The 18,959-nt window shown below is 44.0% G+C and overlaps 1 protein-coding gene and 1 long non-coding RNA gene across 3 annotated transcripts; both read right to left on the minus strand.

Moving 5' to 3' along the window:
- Positions 1-3,700: 3,700 nt before the first annotated feature.
- On the minus strand, positions 3,701-6,863 carry LOC131462520 (uncharacterized). Its single transcript, XR_009240890.1, has 2 exons — positions 6,730-6,863; positions 3,701-4,729 (listed from the first exon to the last, which is right to left on the minus strand). It is a non-coding gene; the product is annotated as an uncharacterized LOC131462520 (long non-coding RNA).
- An 860-nt stretch (positions 6,864-7,723) lies between these two features.
- znf296 (zinc finger protein 296) lies at positions 7,724-18,470 on the minus strand. 2 transcript variants are annotated; one of them, XM_058633770.1, is made up of 3 exons: positions 17,858-18,470; positions 14,880-15,236; positions 7,724-11,498 (listed from the first exon to the last, which is right to left on the minus strand). In XM_058633770.1, exons 1-3 carry the CDS (start codon positions 17,907-17,909, stop codon positions 9,754-9,756), a joined length of 2,154 nt encoding a protein of 717 aa, XP_058489753.1. In that variant the 5' UTR covers positions 17,910-18,470; the 3' UTR covers positions 7,724-9,753. The 2 variants fall into 2 exon arrangements, with proteins under 2 accessions (XP_058489753.1, XP_058489754.1); XM_058633771.1 differs by lacking the exon at positions 17,858-18,470 and adding an exon at positions 17,441-17,532.
- Between the last annotated feature and the right edge of the window lie 489 nt (positions 18,471-18,959).

Below are 18,959 nucleotides of genomic sequence, written 5' to 3' on the forward strand. Positions count from 1 at the left end.
AATAAATGATTTATTTAAAAATAAATTCGATTTTTGGTCGATGGATAAAGAAAAAACTTCTCTAGTGTTTTCCCTTCTCCAGCTGGACACGTGCTGTGCATGTGCGTTTCAGGTATTTCTCATGCTGTGGGGAACTAAATCTGTTCCCCTTGAAATGAATAATTGCATTGTAAATTGAGACATGTTCAATGGTTGTTAGGGTTTGGATGAGGCCAGCAGCAATTATGGTTAAAGTCTCCACAATTAATGTAATGTCCTCCGAAGTCATGGAAACCAGACACTATATGTGTGTGTGTGTTAACATGTTTTTCCATCACAGTGGGGACCAAAACGGTTTATAGTGAGGGTAAGGCACTTAGTTGTGATGGTTAAGGTTAGGGTAAGGAGTGAGGGAATGCATTATGTCTATGAGGGTCCTCACAGAGATAGAAAGACCAGTTGGAACTAGAACACTGAGTTTATAACTAGGCAAACCTAGAATTTCTTTTTTTACAACATATCGACCCCATAATGTTCTAATTAAATGCATAGTATTCATATAAAAAAAACTTAGTTAACCATTTCTGAATAATCAAGATAATGATAGACTTGGACTATTATAAAGACGTCTTCATTAGAAACATTTAAATGATGTATACCATATTGTATTATACGACTGTAATAAATATGATCATATAAGTATAGGACTGAACAGAGTGAGAGTTAAAAAAAATGTCTAACTGTGGTTTAAATCTTTTTTATAGACAGAGAACAGAAAATATACATATATTAAACCTTTGTTACGTAGATACTGGAGACACAACGCTGTGATTAAACCTTTGTCCACCGATACAAGTGATTACATTTTTGCACTTAAGTGACATTGAGTGGCATTTCCAGAAACCCCTTAAATTGCGTTGATGTGGATGTTTATTCTCTCACAGAGTGCTGCTTCCACACCGCACTGACCAGTGTAAGACGTTTTTTTTTTTCCACAAAGTGCTTGTGCTTGGACTGGGCCTCCTCCTGTGTAAACCACTTGTGAACTGTGGGCAGGACTCCAGCACTCTCAAGCGGACATCCAATTACCGTCCCCTCTTGCCCCCTTTCTGTCGTCTTACGCTGCGTCATTCATTATGTTTAGGTGGATATCCATCTCCAATAAACTGTTGTCCCGTGGTGCTCACTCCAGACCTCTCCAGGCATCTCCAGCCATCCCTCTATCACACGCCTGATTACACTGAAGACGTGAGAGTGACCGGGACTAAACAAACAAGAAGAATAGCGACACAGATCTGCCTAATGGTCACCATTTAACTCTATTCATACGCTCTCCATTATGTCCATATGGTCTTTGAGGACTGGATTATAGGAAGCCTCAGTGACAAAGGTCAGAGGGCTGAGCAGACACTCCCACACCTCCATGACCTGCTCTGATCCCACGACCCCGGCACCAGCAGCCCCCCGGCCCTTCTCCCTCTCCCTGCAGGTTAACCAGCTTTGTCCAAGCCCATTTTCTGCTGCATCGCTCACACTCACCAGCAAACTGAAAGGATCAGTAGATGACGAAAGGGAAATGAACTAGTCTTCAGTAACACTGAGGACAAATGACAACCTTAACTATGAAAGAGGACTTTCTTTTAGACGTGTCCTTATGCGTGTTTTAATTCCCTTTGTCAAATGTTTATCTATTTTACGACCTAGATATACCATCACCACGACTCAGACTAAAGTAGTTTTTTTTAATCCATGTTCAGCTACTTCACACGCACTCTAAACATGATAACAGCAAACAAAGAAGCAAGGCATCTCTTTATGTGTTAGGCCAGGGGTCTGCAACATGCGGCTCTACAGCCACATGTGGCCCTTTAGCCCCTCTGCAGTAGCTCCCTTTCACAAAATCAAGGCAAAAAAAATAAAATTGTTTTAATATTATGTACGTCACATCCAATGTCTACATCAAATATATTATATATTAATAAACCTCGAAAAACTATGTCATTCCTTTTAGTATTTTTAACAACAGGACTTACGTTGAGACGTTGATGTAATTCTGTGTTTTATTTTGTCTTCACTTTATAAAAGGTTGGCTATAAGCAGCAATGACATTTTTAAATGCAACTAACTGTCATTTTTTTTCTTAATTTTAATTTTTCATTTCATTTGATTGGAGAGGTGACAAAAAAATGTCTCTTTTTATACTAAAGGTTGCAGACCCTGCTCTTCAGCGCGAAGCACCTTTTACTGATGATAACGTGTGCACTTGTCAAGCCTGTTATGTGTCCACATGTTCATCTTAAGCTACGCCACTGTTGAAGAACAAACAAACTAAGTGAAAAATGAATTAAGAGTTGGGAAAATTAGACGGATAATGAGTTTAAACAGTGACAGTTTGATGGGTGTGGAGGCTCTGGGCAGCCTCCAACCGTCTCTGTGAGGCTGAAGTTCACTTTCCCTCAGGCCTGTAGGAAACAAACACATGAAAGCATTTTCACCTGTCACTGGACTGGACTCCACCTTCTAACCTTACTCTGCATACTATTCAAGCAGCACCTCTGACCTCAGCACCGTGTGTGTGTGTGTGTGTGTGTTCTTGTATGGGTATCTTTGTGAGGACCAAAAAAATGTACATTTTGTGTAAGTGAGGACATTTTGGCTGGTCCTCATGTTCTCTAACCCCTTAAAAGGACTTTAAGGGGTTTAGGTTAGGGTGAGGGTAAGGGTTAGGCATTTAGTTGTGATGGTTATGGTGAGGGCATTATATCTATGAGTAACCCTCCACACTATACACGGTGTGCAAACGTGTCCGTGTGTGTAATTAGCTGAGCAACTGAATAACTGGGTGTGTTTGTGTCAAATTCTCAAGGAGGGTGACCAGGTGCAGCAAGAATGGAGTGTGTGCGCGTGTGTGTGTGTGTGTGTGTGTGTGTGTGTGTGTAAGAGACATTTGACAGTTTGACGGGATGATTAAATGGACAGGTGCATGTTTGCCTCATCTGTTTTACTTTTTATTGTGATGGATTTAGTTGCATTTATCGATATTGCACCAGCGTTGAAATGAATCATCTCACATCGTGTATCATAACATTGTTTCATGATATATCTGATTAATTGCACCATTAACATATATTATATTGTTTTGTGCTCTATTGTAAATATTGGATTGTGTCAAACGTGTATCCCATGAAATGCATGTATTGTGTGTGTGTGTATTTATGTATGTGTATATGTCGCGCTATTGTATTGTTTTTTGTGTGCTTGTACTTTTAGTTTAGTATGTTTTTTTTGGAAGTACTGTACTTTTTCACTTACGTTTTAATGAATTAACATAAATAAATAAATAAATAAATAAATAAATAAAAATTCATGCACAACAAACTGGAAGTGAATGATGAGGACAGACGAATGATGAGGACAGGTAAATGAAAGCTGAGGACAGGTGAATTCTGAGGACAGGTGAATGATGAGGACAGGTGAATGAATGATGAGGACAGGTGAATGAATGCTGAGGACAGGTGAATGATGAGGACAGGTGAACAATGAGGACAGGTGAATTGGTGTTAATTAAAGTAAAATTTGTGACCTTTGACCCATTTTGACTGAGACATTATGTGTTTACATATTTTATTTTGTCAGCACTATTTTGTAAAGCTTTGCCTTTAATTCAAAACAATTCATGGAAGATTTGTGTTCCCTTGTCCTTTTTGCACGACACAAGAAAGAACCCCAATTTCTTTATTTTACATTAACTTGAGTACATTTTTAGACCAGTACCTTTACTTGTACTTAAGTTAAACAAATATCAAAATAGTGATACTTTTCCATGAGTAGCATTGTACTCTTTCCACCTCTGGTATGTAGTAAGCAGGTAGTAGAGGTGTAGCAGATTTGCATGTCATTGTTTTCACTTGATTGTGAAAAAAGTGGCTTTTGAAATCAGTCACTAGGCAAAGACCTACATAGGTCAAGTTAAAACAACAGTTCTTATATATAGTTATTAGATATATACATTCTACAATTTTCACATCTGAACCACTTCTTTATATTTAGGTGTTCTAGTTCTAGTTTTTGATTTGGTTCAAATCTGTCCAGATTTCTTATAACTGCAGTGAATGTTTGGGGTTTTTCATCCCTGGGTATAAATACATGTTTATCTTTTTAATCTTTAAAACGACTCCCTCAGCTGATCTCTGGGATGAGAGTGAGCTCATGACCTTCAGTCAAGAAAGATCCTTATTTAGATTTTATTCTCACCAACACTCTCCGGCATCAACACGCTGATACACTCTGTGTCCTGCTGTGAATCTTTTTTGTGTGTTTTCAATCAACCAGCTTCCATTCTCACCTGAGCTCGATGCCTTGTTCCGACACAAGAGAGGCACTTGATTGACGGGTGGCTGCCTGGGACCATGTAGCCTCTCACCCGTCCTCCCACACTCTCACTGTTAGGGGCTGGGAGGGTGAGGAGGGGGAGTGTATAATGCCAGGGTTCAGGTTTCACTGTGCGGTTGTTGCGGGAGGAGGGATGGGTGAGAGAAGGTGGGGATTGTGGGAACTGTGCGAGGATAAAGAGCAGAGAGGGAGTCCTGCGGTTTGTCTGATTGCTCCCGAAAGCATCTTTCCTTTTCTTGTTATCCCTGCCTCAGTCGGCCCTGCTCGTGATTTACTCCTCCACCTCAACGATTTTGATTAGGACCAGGACAGCAGAACAGGGACTGTGAAAGCTGCAGAGATGATTGGAGGCTTCTGCCTGTAGAACATGAAAAATGTAATTAATAACAAGCGGTTCATTGGCTTTCTACACGATCAAACACAACCTTTTCATACGTCTGTGAGACGCTCATTGCTGCAGGCCTGTCTTACAGGAAAGCAAACACACAGTAACTAAATTCCCTTTGTTGTGAGCATTTTAAGAGCTAATTATCATAAACTTTGATCTGGATTTATGAGTCCACTGCTGCTGCTGCTGCTACTACGACGACTACGCTCAGTGTTCAGAATTACCCATGAGTGGACACCGTTGTCAGTTGAAACATCCAGGTGAATGGTCATTTATAGCCGAGGAAAAATCTCTGGGTCATTTAACAATCCATGTGCATGTATCTTGTATTCACTGTGCGATATGTAGCACTTTTACACATTTTTGATCAACGCCGACCTCGTACTTTTACACAATTTTGAATAGTTTGTACATTTTACACAACAAAGCTCAAAGATTGTCAGAAAATTATGAATTGCATCATCACTGTAAACTATCCACCATGGTGTACCCTGTGGTACTGTCCTAGGTCCCACTTGCTTTGCTTTGCAAACACTTTCCCTTCAACATATTAAGTCATTGGGAAGGTTTATTCGTGCAAAAATTATGCTAAAAGGCTTTAAATTGCATTAGGAGTTGAAATAGGGCTACTTTAGAGTTCCCTAACTACTATAGACAAAACTGCAATAATCATATTGGAGTCAAATCATGTATCCGTTCTTGATTTGATGTCCTTGCTTTCATCGTTTACCTCGAATATAGTCTTATCGAACTAATTAAGAAATGTCTGGATTTTCCTTTTCCCACAAATTAAATTATACTTCAAGTGTTCTTTTTGTATAAATCAAGATTGAAGGCTTTTTATTAGCACTCACACAAACAAGTAGAGATGACATATTTACAGTATGTTTCAGAAATGTAATATTCTAATGAGAAAATTATGTTTGTGGAATGATCTACAAAATCGAGGGTCATTTCCTCCTTATTTTTCATTTTTCATTTAGATTTGGGGGTTTAGTTACAAATTGCATACACGTGCAAGTTTGAAACTGATATACGGAGTTAGGGGGATATTGAATTTAAGATTCAGTACAGGTGCGTGCTACCCCTGCTGTGTGACGTCTTCTATTCCTCTCCCTTCTGTGTAGGCTTTCTAGCTTTACGTGACACTCAAACCTGTCTGTAGGTGTGACTGTTGTTTGTCTCTGTATGTTGGCCCTGTGGCGACAGAGCTGTTTACAGTGTAACCTGGGATGAGGTCCAGCTTCCTCTGTGACCCTGTAAGGATAAGCAGTATAGATAATGGATGCAGTGTTTCGTTTTTGTTTTTGTTTTTTAGCACATAATCGGTCTTGTGAATAGAACTAGGTCAAATGAATATAGATCAAATAGAAAAAAAGAAAAACGCACATCAGTATGTCTAACAATTCTCGAGTGAATACGTTCATTCAGCCGTCTTTCTTTCAACTCACATTCAGCCCAGAGAGAAACACAAATGGTGTAATGGGACAGTAATATTTAGATACAGGAAGCATTCAGCATTTCATGCCTTCAACACACTAACATATATATTTTTTTATTGTTTTAAAGAGAGTTTAGCAAACGTAAAATCTCCTGCGACAGCTTTAATTGTGTGCACTTTAGTCCTGCAGTGACTTCTCTCAACTTTCACACCCACAAAAGCTTCCTTTGTGAAGCTGAGACACAACTATTAGATCTCAAAGTCCATATTACTACCGCCCAGGGGCATGCACTGGTCAGGCAACACACACACACACACACTATGCTGGCCTCTCCCTCCCATTGGCAGACACGATTAACTCTTCATAGTGTGATTGGCTGGTTTGGGTGTGATACCGGCCTGTGCAGTGTTTGTGAGCTGCTCAGAGAGGTGTGGACTGCAGGAAGACAAAGGGCACTTGGGGACAAGAAAAAAGATATCCACTTGCTGTAGGGGCTTCTGTACTGTGTTCTGCCGTGTATCACCTTACCTTACATAATTGGGTCCATATGAGCGCCAAATGGCGCTGGCTGTGGCGCCCAACAGACAAGCAGCCGAGCAGAGTTTACCAGGGGGAGAGATGTAGGATGGTACCTGTCCTCCCTCACCGTTTTTATCTGTCTCTGTGGACAGAAACGGACAAACTGACTCATCTGGGTCCAAGGAGCTTCTGTCTTCACTTGGTCCTCATTCTCTATAACACAATGGTAATTGGTAGGAGTGGGTGTGTGTGCATCTGGTGCAATAACCCCCACCCCCCCCCAACCCTCCACCATGCAAACCCGCACTCTTCCTGTTCATATACCCAGCCCCCTCCCTGTTGAAAGCTCATTAAAAGACCTGCTGTTAATGAGCTAGAGGGATCATAGAACTTCATTTTCATTTGGGGGGTGGAGTTAGGGCCAGAGATGCTGGTGCAGAGGTTTTTATGTCCTTAAAATGGAGTCAGCAATTATCCCAACCCCTTGACACTCCCCATGCACCTCTCTGTGCCTCCTAACGTGCCCACAAACAATAACCAAACTACTCCCCCCCCCCCCCCCCGTTTTGTATCCTGAGAAATCCTTGACGCCTGTGTCCCATCACAGCTCGCTGCACCCATCCAGCAACCAGCTGGATGACTGACACCGACGCAAATACATTTGGCATGCACACAGACGGAACAATCCACACACTCACACATATGCAACTTTATTAAGCTGGTAACAACCCAGAGATGTAAATAAGGAGCGAGCGTCCCTAAACCAAACATTCAAATTAAAAATTAATAACCCAGCGCTGACTGTGGTCCTCAGAGAAAGGAACCACACACTGACTGAGACAACATACTGGTGAGAGAAGATACTTAAAATAGTTTCAAAAGGCTTTGTTCTGGGCTCCAAGAATCAGTAAAGATACATAAATTAAACATGCATGGAAAAAACAACCACAGGCAGTGAAAAACATGGACGGGAGGGGAGGGAAAAAAACACTGCACAACATAATCTACTGCACCTCAATTCTTTATTGAGGCTCCTCGTGACACAGTACAAAATGGTGTCAACTTTACAAAAACAGCAGAGTGGTACAGTGTCACAACAGCCAGTGTTCAGTGTAAAGACAGCACAAGGGGGGGAAAAAGTGGAGGGAACGTAACAGTGACAGGCAGATAATATTAATAATAACAACAATAACAATAATAAGTATAGCAACAGCAAGTATGTGAATCTATATACAAAATATTATCCCTGAATGGTAACGTCACACTCGCATTCATTCCAAGCATCACAGAAGCATTTGTTTTCCCTGACAAGTAGAAATTAGCTATGGTAAAAAATATGGTCATCACAGTCGTCGAAACATGTCAGGTGCACTGAACTTTCTTTACTGCAGATTCTGTCCTGTTACTTTTGTTAAAAGGACAGATTTACACACATTTAAAGGTCCAGTGTGTAGCATCTTTATTGGCAGATGTTTGCATAAGTGTATAATTGCTTCGAAAATAAAATGGGTTTGGTTCTTGTAGCCTCAGAGTAGACCTTTTACATGTACTTAAGACGGGGGTCTTACTTAATGGAGGCCACCATCTGGCTCCGCCGTGTTTCTACAGCAGACTGAATAGACAAACCGGCCAGGTTACTTGTTTAGTTTTTTTTTACACTTATAATGCAATCCACATACACTAGGGAACAGAAGACGGGAGTGAAGGAGAACAGTCATTCTTACACACTGGACCTTTAAGTTGCTGGTAAATCCACTGATCTGTCTGAAGCATGACACAGTGATCAGCCGAGTCCTGCTCAGAACGCACGTCACAGGTCGCAGGAATCCAATAAAAGAGCCTTTTTTTTTGTCTTTCGCACACACACACAAACACACTCACACAACTCACTCACCCAAGTGCTTGCACAAAACTAACCCCGCAATGGACTCTATCCCCGCTGCTCATCTCGACCCTGTAGTTCAGCAGTGAAAAAAGACTTTGTCAGTAACACAGTCACCGACATGCAGCATTCATAAATAAGGAATAACTCAAACACAGGCAACAAAAATGGACACTCTTAAATGCCTGCAAGACATGCACAAGCTTCAAGCAAACCAGCATAAATGTAAACAATGAAAGAGAGAAATTACCAGCTACTAAGTACAAATATTGAATAATTATTCACACCCGTTTCTCATATAGATAAAATTGCAGGTTTTTGTATGCATAGAAACTATTCATGAAAAAAAAAACAAAAAAACCCAGCACATTAGTAGGTGAGCCTTTAAGGTCTCCTCATTCACATTAATAAAAATGAATAAAAAAAAAGGAAAAAAAAGAAAACAGAAAATCATCCATACAACATCGTACAACAGCAGAACACAACCTTGCTTGGCCCTGTAAACATTATGTTAAGTGACAAGTGTTGTGACAGCCAAGCGCCTTTAACAGGAGGAGTCTGAGAAACTGCAGGCGGACATTGTTTGGATTCATTTCACCCCTGTGTCTGTTTAACACATCTTTAGCCTTTAAAAGGTCGTCTGTGAAGAAAATGGCAAGGTAGCACAACATCGTCCTTCTCTTGGACTGTTGATACTGAAAATATATTAACGTTGTTCTACAGCTAAGGTTTTTATTTATTTGATAGAATCTGTTCTTTGCATTATCTGGCAGTTATTATTCGCCTCCACCTGTCCAGTGGGTCACCAGAGAGATAAATCACTCATCTTTTGCATCCTGCACTGCAACATGGTGATCAGTTTCCTGTGTCGGTGTGGACTGTGGCAGTTCACTTCCTGTTCAACAGCTCGGGTAATCTCCCTGCTGAATGTCATGGCCTTGTTTTTCTCTGTGGTCTGAATCAACTGTAGACACCTACATTGAGCTGACAGCTCCGCCTCCAGTTGTGAACAGAGTTGCTGCTGTGTGCCTGAGCAGACGAGGACGAGCCTCCCCGCTGCTTTGTCATAACTCCATATGACGTGACTATCAGTTCCGGGCTGGAATGAGTTATTTTGATTTGAAAGGTGAATTAAGTCTGCGATGTGGCTCTCATGGAGCACAAGTCAAAGCCGAGCTCACTTCCGCACTGCTCTCAGGTGGGAGGAGACTGTCCACGATGACTGGACTCCCTCTGCTCTCCATATATTCTGTTGGGCCCTGGCCCGCCTCATGCTCCGCGCTTTTCTCCACGTTAATCTCCATTTCTGTCGGATCCAAACTGGCTTCGTCCTCCATCTTCACGGCCACTGCTTCTTCGGTTTTGATAGCAGCAAAATTGTCCACCGCACTGGATTGTGTGTACGCTCCTACGCTGGCGTGGCTCAGGCCGTGAACTTTCTTCAGGTGTTTCTCTAGAGTGGCGTAGACGGTGAAAGGCACCCCGCACAGCTGGCAAAAGAAGGGAGCCTTAACTCCCTGAGCACCGTGCGTCTTCATGTGACGTGTTAACTTTGAGCTCTGAGCGCAGGCGTAGTTACACAGGCCACAGCGGTAGGGTCGTTCACCTGTGTGGCTGCGGCGGTGCACAGTCAGGTTGCTGCTATTTCTGAACTGTTTACCACAGAACTCACAGGCCTCATCTTTCTTTTTCTTCCCTGCCGAGCCCGCAGTAGTATTACTATTGTTTCCAGCGCCGCTAACGCCACCTCCTACTACACTCCTCCGCTCATTATCTCTTTGCCACTCCTGCACGACCTCACTGACTTGGGCCGAGCTCCAGTCTTTCTCCCTCTCAATGACATCGCTCTCATTCTCCCACTCTCCGACTCCTCGCACTCGGTCACCCATCTCTGGGCGTTTGGGTGTGCAATTGCCACTAGCGATACCGCTCTCACCACTGCCGCCCGTCTCTCCGCTCTCCAGTGAGCCTTCAGACGGGCTGGCGCAGGGTGGGGTGAGCTGAGGCTCTGTCTGCCCCTCTGCCTCATCCTCCTTTTCCACACCCACCTCTCTCTGGCGTTGGTACAGCCTCAGCAACTCTCTGTCTGTTGGTCTAACCTGTGAGGTCAGCAGCATCAGGCTTGAAGCTACGGACGGGTGCGTGAGGTCCAGCTCTAAGGGGCCCTGGGCCCTCATGTCTGCACTAACCTTTCCTTTTACCATATTTGCAGCTGGCTGTATTTGAAACCCTCTCATCCCCTGCTTTCCTACGTCCTCCTCCATCACAGCCATCTCCAGCGACTCATATCCACTTCCTCCACCTCCAACCTGCCGGTGATGGCTCCTTATGTGACGGGCAAGCTGGCCACTCTGGGCGAAAGCCTGCCCGCATACTCCGCAGTGATAGGGCCTCTCGCAGGCATGTGTCCGGCGGTGGGCTGACAGAGCATGCAGAGACTTAAAGTCCTGGCCACACGGCTCACAGTGGACGTCGGAGCCAGTCTGAGGAAAGGGAGAAGCTGCTGGCGGAGAAGAGGATGGAGATGGCATGACGCCTACAGGTGAGCTGCCATTGGTGTTATTATTCCCCTCTGCAAGCTCCCTGAGCCGCACTGAAAAGTTCATTGCCTGCGTGTTCCTGGAGGAGGCGATGGTGTGTGTCTGACGGGAGCGACTCAGTCGAGAGGGCTGAAAGGCTGTGGCAAGTGCTTGGCTCAGGTGGCGTGGGTCCAGAGTGGCTGCAGCCGCTTTGTGCTCTTTAACACCTTCTTCGTCTCTCATATCTGCAGGAACCTCCATGTCCTCTTGGTAGATGCTGAAGGAATGTGCGTGCTGAGCGTGCTGTAAGAGCATCCACGCGGAGGGAAACATGCATTCACACTGCTGGCAGGTGAAATAGGTCGGTTCTTCTGGCACTGGAAGAAACAAAAATGGACACAAGGAGCAAGTTAGCAATTTGTATATACACTGTACACATGACATATATCAGGGGGTAAATTAATTGAAATAAAATAAATGACATCCTGCAGATGCAGTGACACTGTTTGTCAATGCTACACTAGCAGCTAGATGCTAATTTTTGCAGGTGTGTTGTCTACTCTGATGCTGACGTTAGAGTGCACCGTGTGTGTGTGTGTGTGTGTGTGTGTGTGTGTGTGTGTGTGTGTGTGTGTGTGTGTGTTAATGCTTAAAATTGTGTTGCAAATGGCCACAAGGGACAGGGAGATGCCAATGATGGTCAGGTATGGGGTCAGCTGAGACACAGGACAACAGAAGGGAAAGAAGTTAGAAGTGAGAGACGAGGAGTTACGATAGTTGGACCCAAAGAGCAGTCGCTGGGAGGCCAAAAGAGAAGAAGGAGGCCATGCTGCAAAGTACATCTGGAGATATTTTTACATGTGCATAGCATTGTCTCGTTACCGAGAGTCACTCTCCAATTAAGCTGCAAATTGCTAATTAGCAGAACGTAGAAAATGAACACTTTATGCAAATCAGGCACTGACTCAGCCTGCTTGACAAATGAGGCCGTTCTGCATAAATCAAAATTGGAGAGAAGATCCTCAAATTGAGGGGGAAAACAGTTCTTTCTTTTTCTTTTTTTTTTGGAGAGGTTCAAAGCAGACTCTGGTATAAGCCTCTTTCATGTTTCCTCAAGTCAAATCCTTCTGTATTTTACTGGAGGGGGGAGGAGAGTGAAGATGAAAAAGACGGCAACTGTTTCGTTCTCTTTCTCCCAAACGCCCCCCCCCCCCCCGCTGCCTCCCTCTTTCTGTCTGGAGACGAGAGGAGCTGTAGTGTTCATATCCTTTAACCTAGCCGGAGGAGAAACCCAAGAAAAGTCGAGGTACTTTGTTTAACAAAAAAAAAAAAAAAACAGGGTAAAGAGCAGCAGGAGAAAAAGAATGTGGGGTAGGTAGGTCAGGGCTCAGGAGATGAAGAGAAAATTAGATAAAAAAGATTATAATGTAGTACATGGGGCCACGAGACACCGTGAAAATATGTCACCCCTTTGGATTGTATTTGAGACCCATCCTCCAACCCCTGTTCTCATCACCCCTCTGCCCCCCCCCCCCAAAACCTTCCAAATCTTTCCCTGAGGGGGGGTGGGGGGTGCTTTTGTCTTGGGGTCCTGGAGTGAAACACAATACCCAGCCAGTTTCTCTCTCCACTCTTACTCTTCGCTTTTTTTTTTTTTCTCATAAGGATTCCCATTTGGCCCGGGGTAGCACTTGAATATTAAGCAGAAGCAATAACTACTAATTAAAAATGCAGATTGGCTGGAAGCACTAACGAGCAGCAGGCAGAATCTCTTTTCCCTTGGGAGACAGGGGGAGAGGGGTGGAGGGTGGAGGGTGGGGGGGGGGGGTGCGAGAGGGCAAAGTGAAAGTGTGTTGAAGATGGGAGAAGAAATGAGGAGGGTGGAGGGGTGTAACAGATGAGTGGAAAAAACAAACAAGGGGAATAAATAAAAAGGAACGAGACAGATGCACGCAGCTCTTCAGTAATCCGTCCCATTCTACCCCCGTCTCTCGCTCTTGAATACAGAGAAACGGATGGAGGAACAATCCATTGTGGGATAACTGCTCTTTCACTTCCAGTCATCTCGGTAGATTCAGATGCTCGCTTTCCCTCCCGCAGTACAGCACAACAACATGTCCTACCAAAAAAAAACTGATCTGTGGCACTTTAACATGCAACAGCGTAGCCTTCAAGTCACAGCTGATACAACGGGAGGAGATAAGAGCACGTCCACACCGGGTTAGGATTACATTTATGATCTACAAAGAAATTCAACCTAAACGAAACTTTAATCTGAACGTATACACTTTTCTATTATTCAAAATCACGCCATTTGCCTCTCGCCTTGTGCACACCATGAAATGACCAAACTCGTGTCCTCTTGGACTGTGAATGAGAGACTTGAGCGAAAGAATGAAAGACAGACTGAAACAGAAAAACAAGAGTGAGGTTATGGACAAAAGGAAATAGTGTGTGCACTCGTCCCCTGAGCGTTACACAAAGGAAGGAACTGCTAACGTGTGTGTACATGGCAGAGTGTTTCAAAATGTGCAACGGGACACGAATACCCACTGTGAGTGTCTCAAGATGCACTGTCCATTTGCAAACAGCTGCTACATCCCACAGATATACAGAGACCTTTGAATATACCTGACCTGACCTTGGCAACAATATCTTTCAACACATTGTTAACAAATGAACATGACAATTCCAAATGATCTTTCACAGAATGCATGAATTGCTGATGAAGCTTACTAATATTTGGCACTGTCAACAATCATATGTTCACACTGTTTCGTGTTATAAATAAATAAAAGGCCTAATGTATGGATTAATGTACAGACCAACCATACCGTTAGAGACAGAAAATATGAAAACAGGAGAGAAGACAGGGGAGATGATGCATAGGATGAAGAAGAGTATCGCAAGAGGAAGGAGGAGATTCCCAGGAGCTCAGGTGGCTTGGCCCGGGGCAGCGGGAGCTGGCAGAGGAGCGACACATGATGCAACGTCCTCCATTACAGTGCCATGACAGCGAGGAGAGCTGCATGAACACATGCACTCTCTGACCATTTCATACCGCAGAGGAAGACTTCGAAAACACAGCAACATGCTTCCTGTGCTCGTTCAGAGATGTGAACCAAGCAGGAAAAAAGAAAAACCACCTACATCAGACTGCCACTATAAAGTCCCCCAGGCTTAATATTTTATTCCCACTGTCATAAACATCTTAAAGAAACAATAAGCAATTAAGAGCACTCCGTTTGTTTATTTGTTTTCATGCTGTGTATTTAACTCGTTTCATTGAGCGTTGAGCCCACATTAAAGACGATTTTCTGTCAGGGCAGAAAATAAAGTTTTTCCAGATTCTGATTCCGAGGCTTCACACCCCGTTGTCCAGGGGACAGTGGATGACAGAGAGGGAGAAACATGTTTACCTGGCCATTCCACCTCAGAGACTGACAGTAAGGGAGATGGGAAAGTGCTCTGGAGCTCAGGTGCTCTGTGTAGGGCCCTCGGGGACCCTCGGTGTGCTCCGAACGATCCTGACGCCTATCCTTTCCACACAATTAGCCTGTGCGTCACTAACTCATGCAGCTCTGCTAATGGCAACGGCTAGCTAATGAGCTGGACTTGGGGTTGGGGTGGGGGGGGGGGGGTTGTTAAACGAAGAAGGGGGTGGTTGACAGAAAAAAAATAAAACAAAACAAAAATACAGAGTCACTAATTAGCAACCTGCCTTCTTTTACTGCTTTTTTTTTCTACCAAGCACTCACCTGCTTTTCTGGGCTCCTCCTTCACCTTCACAGTGGACTCCTCCCCCCACGCTCTGTCCCTGGTTGCCCCTCTCCTCAGCTCAATGAAGCCTGGCCCCAGCTTGGCCTTTGAGACATGCTGCTGTGCTCGGTTGGCAGGTGAGGGGGGTGTGGTGCCGGTGTTCTCTGCTTGGCTTCGGGAGCGGCACCCGCCCTGCTTGTGCTGGATAAATGCCAGGATGTGGGAGAGAGGGAAGGCCTGGCTGCACTGGCCACAGGTCAGGAGGTCACGACCCTCATTAGGAGCTTGGACCTGTGGAGCAAGAGGAGCGTGGCTGACGTAGGAGCCAGTGCCGTCCATGTTCATGTCAGTGGCATCTAAGAAACAGGCAGAGAGGGGGAGAAAGTACAGTTGTTACAGGAGGATGAGGCCAACCAGGGTCATCAACACATTACAGGTGTATCATATAAAGAAGTACAGCTCATTATGCAGGAATTCAGGCAAAACTGCCACTGGATAAAAGAAAAAAAATAAATAAAAGAATAATATTTTTAACTAAGCTGCAACCATCAGCTTTCAGAGACCTTTCAGTCCCTAAACTGTGGATCTTCTCGTCTTTCAGACACTACCATGTTTCTTTTTCTTTGCTTCAACTCTGTAGACCAAGTAGTTAATATAAATGATCATTAGCCACAGCTCCAGTTTGCTCATTTAGCTTTGTATTTGTGTGTAAGTTCTCTGTCTATGCCATCCAAACTTTTTGTATGATGAAAAACTATTGTGACCCAATTCGGAAAATCAATCAAATACATCTCCCGCAACTCGACTGTGGGTCCCGACCCAGTCTCTGGCAAACTGGTGTCGATGCTTGATATTGTCGATTAACAATTTCATAGTGGGGGTGTATGTTTGTGTCCTTCACATTCAAAGAGAGCAGCACAACCTATGGGTGAAAATGGGTGTCCTCGTTTCAGCATCCTACCATCTCCACGAAAATGCCTGACTGAATCTTCTTTTCTAGGATGTCAAATTAACAACCTAAGGTTCACAAGAAAGTGCAGCTAGACCTAAGTGGGACAACAAGCAGGCGGGGTGATTGAAAGTGGTAGTTTCAGTTGTAAGCAATGAGGCCAGTCTGCTGAGCCAATACTGACCACTTCCTTTAACCTACCCCAAAGAGATCCGCTCGCAACGACTGAGGCTGCTGGGTGCACAGAAACCCACAGTCCATCCACTTTTAAAATGCCAGTGCTGACAAGTGACTAAATCAAAAGCACAAGATTATGAGGCGTTCACCTTTCACTCATAATGCTGCCCTATAACACCAGCCGCAGGCAGCTGGAGCAGGTTTCTCAACGGGAAGTTGATTGCAATAAAAGAGGAAAAAAAATGACTGAAGGTGTTTGAGATAAGAGCAGGCGCTGCGCTGTGGTGTGTGTGTGCTCACAAACATAAAGGCCGGCTCATCTGATTCAACCACCTGATAAGTCTTATGCGGTGTACAGATTGGCAGAGAAGTGTTTGTCACATCAGTGGAAGAAACTATTTTAACGGGTCTGAGAAACTTTAAAAGTTTCCCCAGCTCAGGTTCTCTGTGGGGAGGAAGAGAAAGAAAGAAAGAAAGAAAGAAAGAAAGAAAGAAAGAAAGAAAGAAAGAAAGAAAGAAAGAGGAGGAGGAGGGAGGGTCAGTCAGTCAGTAGACTTGCTCAACATGGTCATGGGCACACCTTGTTGATGCCTGCACTGGATCCACCTGCCAGGGCCAAGCTGGCGAGCACATATACAGAGGACAGGTACAGACAGTACAGTTTGTAGTAGGATCTCGCCAGTTGTTACTCAAAAATGTCACCTTTCCTGTTTCAGTGCTGCGCTGTTTGTGCAGACTTGCAAGGCGCGGTCAGAAGCATGCACGCACACACACACACACACACACACACACAGACAGATTATTGAGTCAGGGCCTGTGGTCACACTAGACATGCACCACCGGCCTCCTATAGAGAACTGTAAAAAACAAATTGTGTGTGTGTTTTAAGTGTCTGTCTTGTTTCCTCTCTGAGCATCTGAGCATCACCCCCCCCCCCCCCCCCCCCCCCCCCAACCCACACACACACACTTATCTATTTCAGTGGTATGCTCATTAAACTGGCCCCAAAAATAAAAAACAACAAGAGAGGCCACTCAAGAGACAGTAGTAAACCTCTGCTAGTGCTAATACACAAAAGTGTATGACTATCAGAGTTATTAAAACTATGTGTGGAGAGACTGTTCAGCCAAATAATAATAATAATAATAATAATAATAATTTAAATCAGGAACATGTTTCAAAAGTCCAGATCATGTTACAGATTTGGACACAGTAAGAGTTACCATTACATGACTTTTTTTCAAGTTCCAATGCACAACTGACAATTGTTTTAAGTTGGAGAGTTTTACAAAAAATATAAGTCTGTCATGGTGTGAAGAAGGATGGATTCATCTTTCAAAAACAACAACAACAACAACAACAACAACAAAAAACACCAGCAAAGAAAAGTTTCCTGTAGAAGACAGAGAGAAACAAACTTGATCATTGTCTAACCTGGGAACATTAATCATCGTGTTCGGACCTGTAGCCTCCGAAAACAGCGTGCCAGTAAACCGGTCTGTCCTCTTTGAACGCCACTGCAGCCAAAGGGCACATCAGGATAAACACGACAGAATATTTATGATCCCTTATCTAAATATTTACCACTAAAGTGCTCGTGATGGATTAAAATCCATCCATCCTGTATTTCGGTTCGATTAAACACAAAGCGGCGGCAGCAGCTTACTCACAAATCAGCAAGTCTTATAAAATGTAGTTATTAGTTTAATTATATGTGATGGGTGATTCATCACAACCACGTTGTGGATTAATTTCAGTTTCAAGAAAATAAAAAATGGAAAAAGAAAACATGATATTCAATGTGTCGACACACACACACACACACACACACACAGTGTGCTGCTCTCTTACCTTGAAACACACTCAGGTGCTGCGGTCTGCTCCCAAGTTTGCGCCTGGACATCGTGTCGTGCGCTGCGCTCCGCGTCTGGCACCTTCCCGGGTCTAAATGTGAGAGATTACAAACGCTCCCGGAGCGGAACACCGTCCGGCCGCTGTGCTCCTCCGATAAACTACCCGAAACCAGAGCGAAGAAGACGGACACGGACGACGGGAGTTAAGTGACCCCACTTCTCCTCCCTCTGCCTGCTGGACTCAAAGTGAGCGGTGAAGGCGGCGTTCAAGTTCACACTTCTTTCCCCCCGCAGCGAGCAGGGCATGGGCGAATGTAAGCACCGCCCGCCCCCACCGACCCTGACCCCGCCCTCCTCAACTAACACGCTCGTTATCGCTTTGCTTTTTTTTTTACTCTCTCTATTTTAACTGTCCGTTTCGATGACGTTTGCGTCCCCAGCGTTGGAAATCAACCGTATTTAGTTCCTCCTCAGCGGCTCCGAGGAACTAAGCCGCTGACTCTGTCACAGGTGTACACAAAACAAACCGGAAACAGAGACAACTCATTTCTCTTTTTTCCACGGTGACCCAGCTGTGACTGACTGCGACACAACCGTTTAAATACACGCAAAACGCCACAAAATTCCCTCGAGTCCAACTGACGAAGAGCCACAGTGAAACACGTCCAGCTGCAAAGCTGAGATCTGTCGCCACCTAGCGACACAAATTATCAATTGCAGCACAGGGCCATCTCACATGAATATATAATAACGTTTTGACTTTTTGTTTTTTAAAAATTAGTTTCAATAAGTTTGAGCGGAGTTTCTATTTTTTTTGCAAATGCTTAGTTTTTATTAGTTTCAGTGTTATTTTTTGTAATATGGATATTTGCCGTGTAAGATTCAAAAAGGTGATAAGATTCACATTGATGAACCAACTCAACCCAATTAACTACATAATAAACGTTAAGTTTAACTTGCATAGCCTAATGTCCCACATTGTAAACTAGAACAAATTAAAAACATTACACATTATGAATGGGGGGCCACACGGTGGTGTAGTGGTTAGCACTCTCGCCTTGCAGCGAGAAGACCCGGGTTCGAGCCCCGGTTGGAACAAG

The sequence above is a fragment of the Solea solea genome, chromosome 7, assembly GCF_958295425.1.
Source record: "Solea solea chromosome 7, fSolSol10.1, whole genome shotgun sequence".
Classification (NCBI taxonomy): domain Eukaryota; kingdom Metazoa; phylum Chordata; class Actinopteri; order Pleuronectiformes; family Soleidae; genus Solea; species Solea solea.

What these genes read in the sequence shown, in the direction of transcription:
- znf296 (XM_058633770.1), bottom strand. Translation starts at nt 17,909, where the DNA reads ATGTCCAGGCGCAAACTTGGGAGCAGACCGCAGCACCTGAGTGTGTTT. An exon ending in GCACCTGAGTGTGTTTCAAG is followed by an intron (nt 15,237 to 17,857) that starts GTAAGAGAGCAG and finishes CCTGTTTCTTAG; the next exon opens with ATGCCACTGACATGAACATG. An exon ending in GGAGGAGCCCAGAAAAGCAG is followed by an intron (nt 11,499 to 14,879) that starts GTGAGTGCTTGG and finishes TGTTTCTTCCAG; the next exon opens with TGCCAGAAGAACCGACCTAT.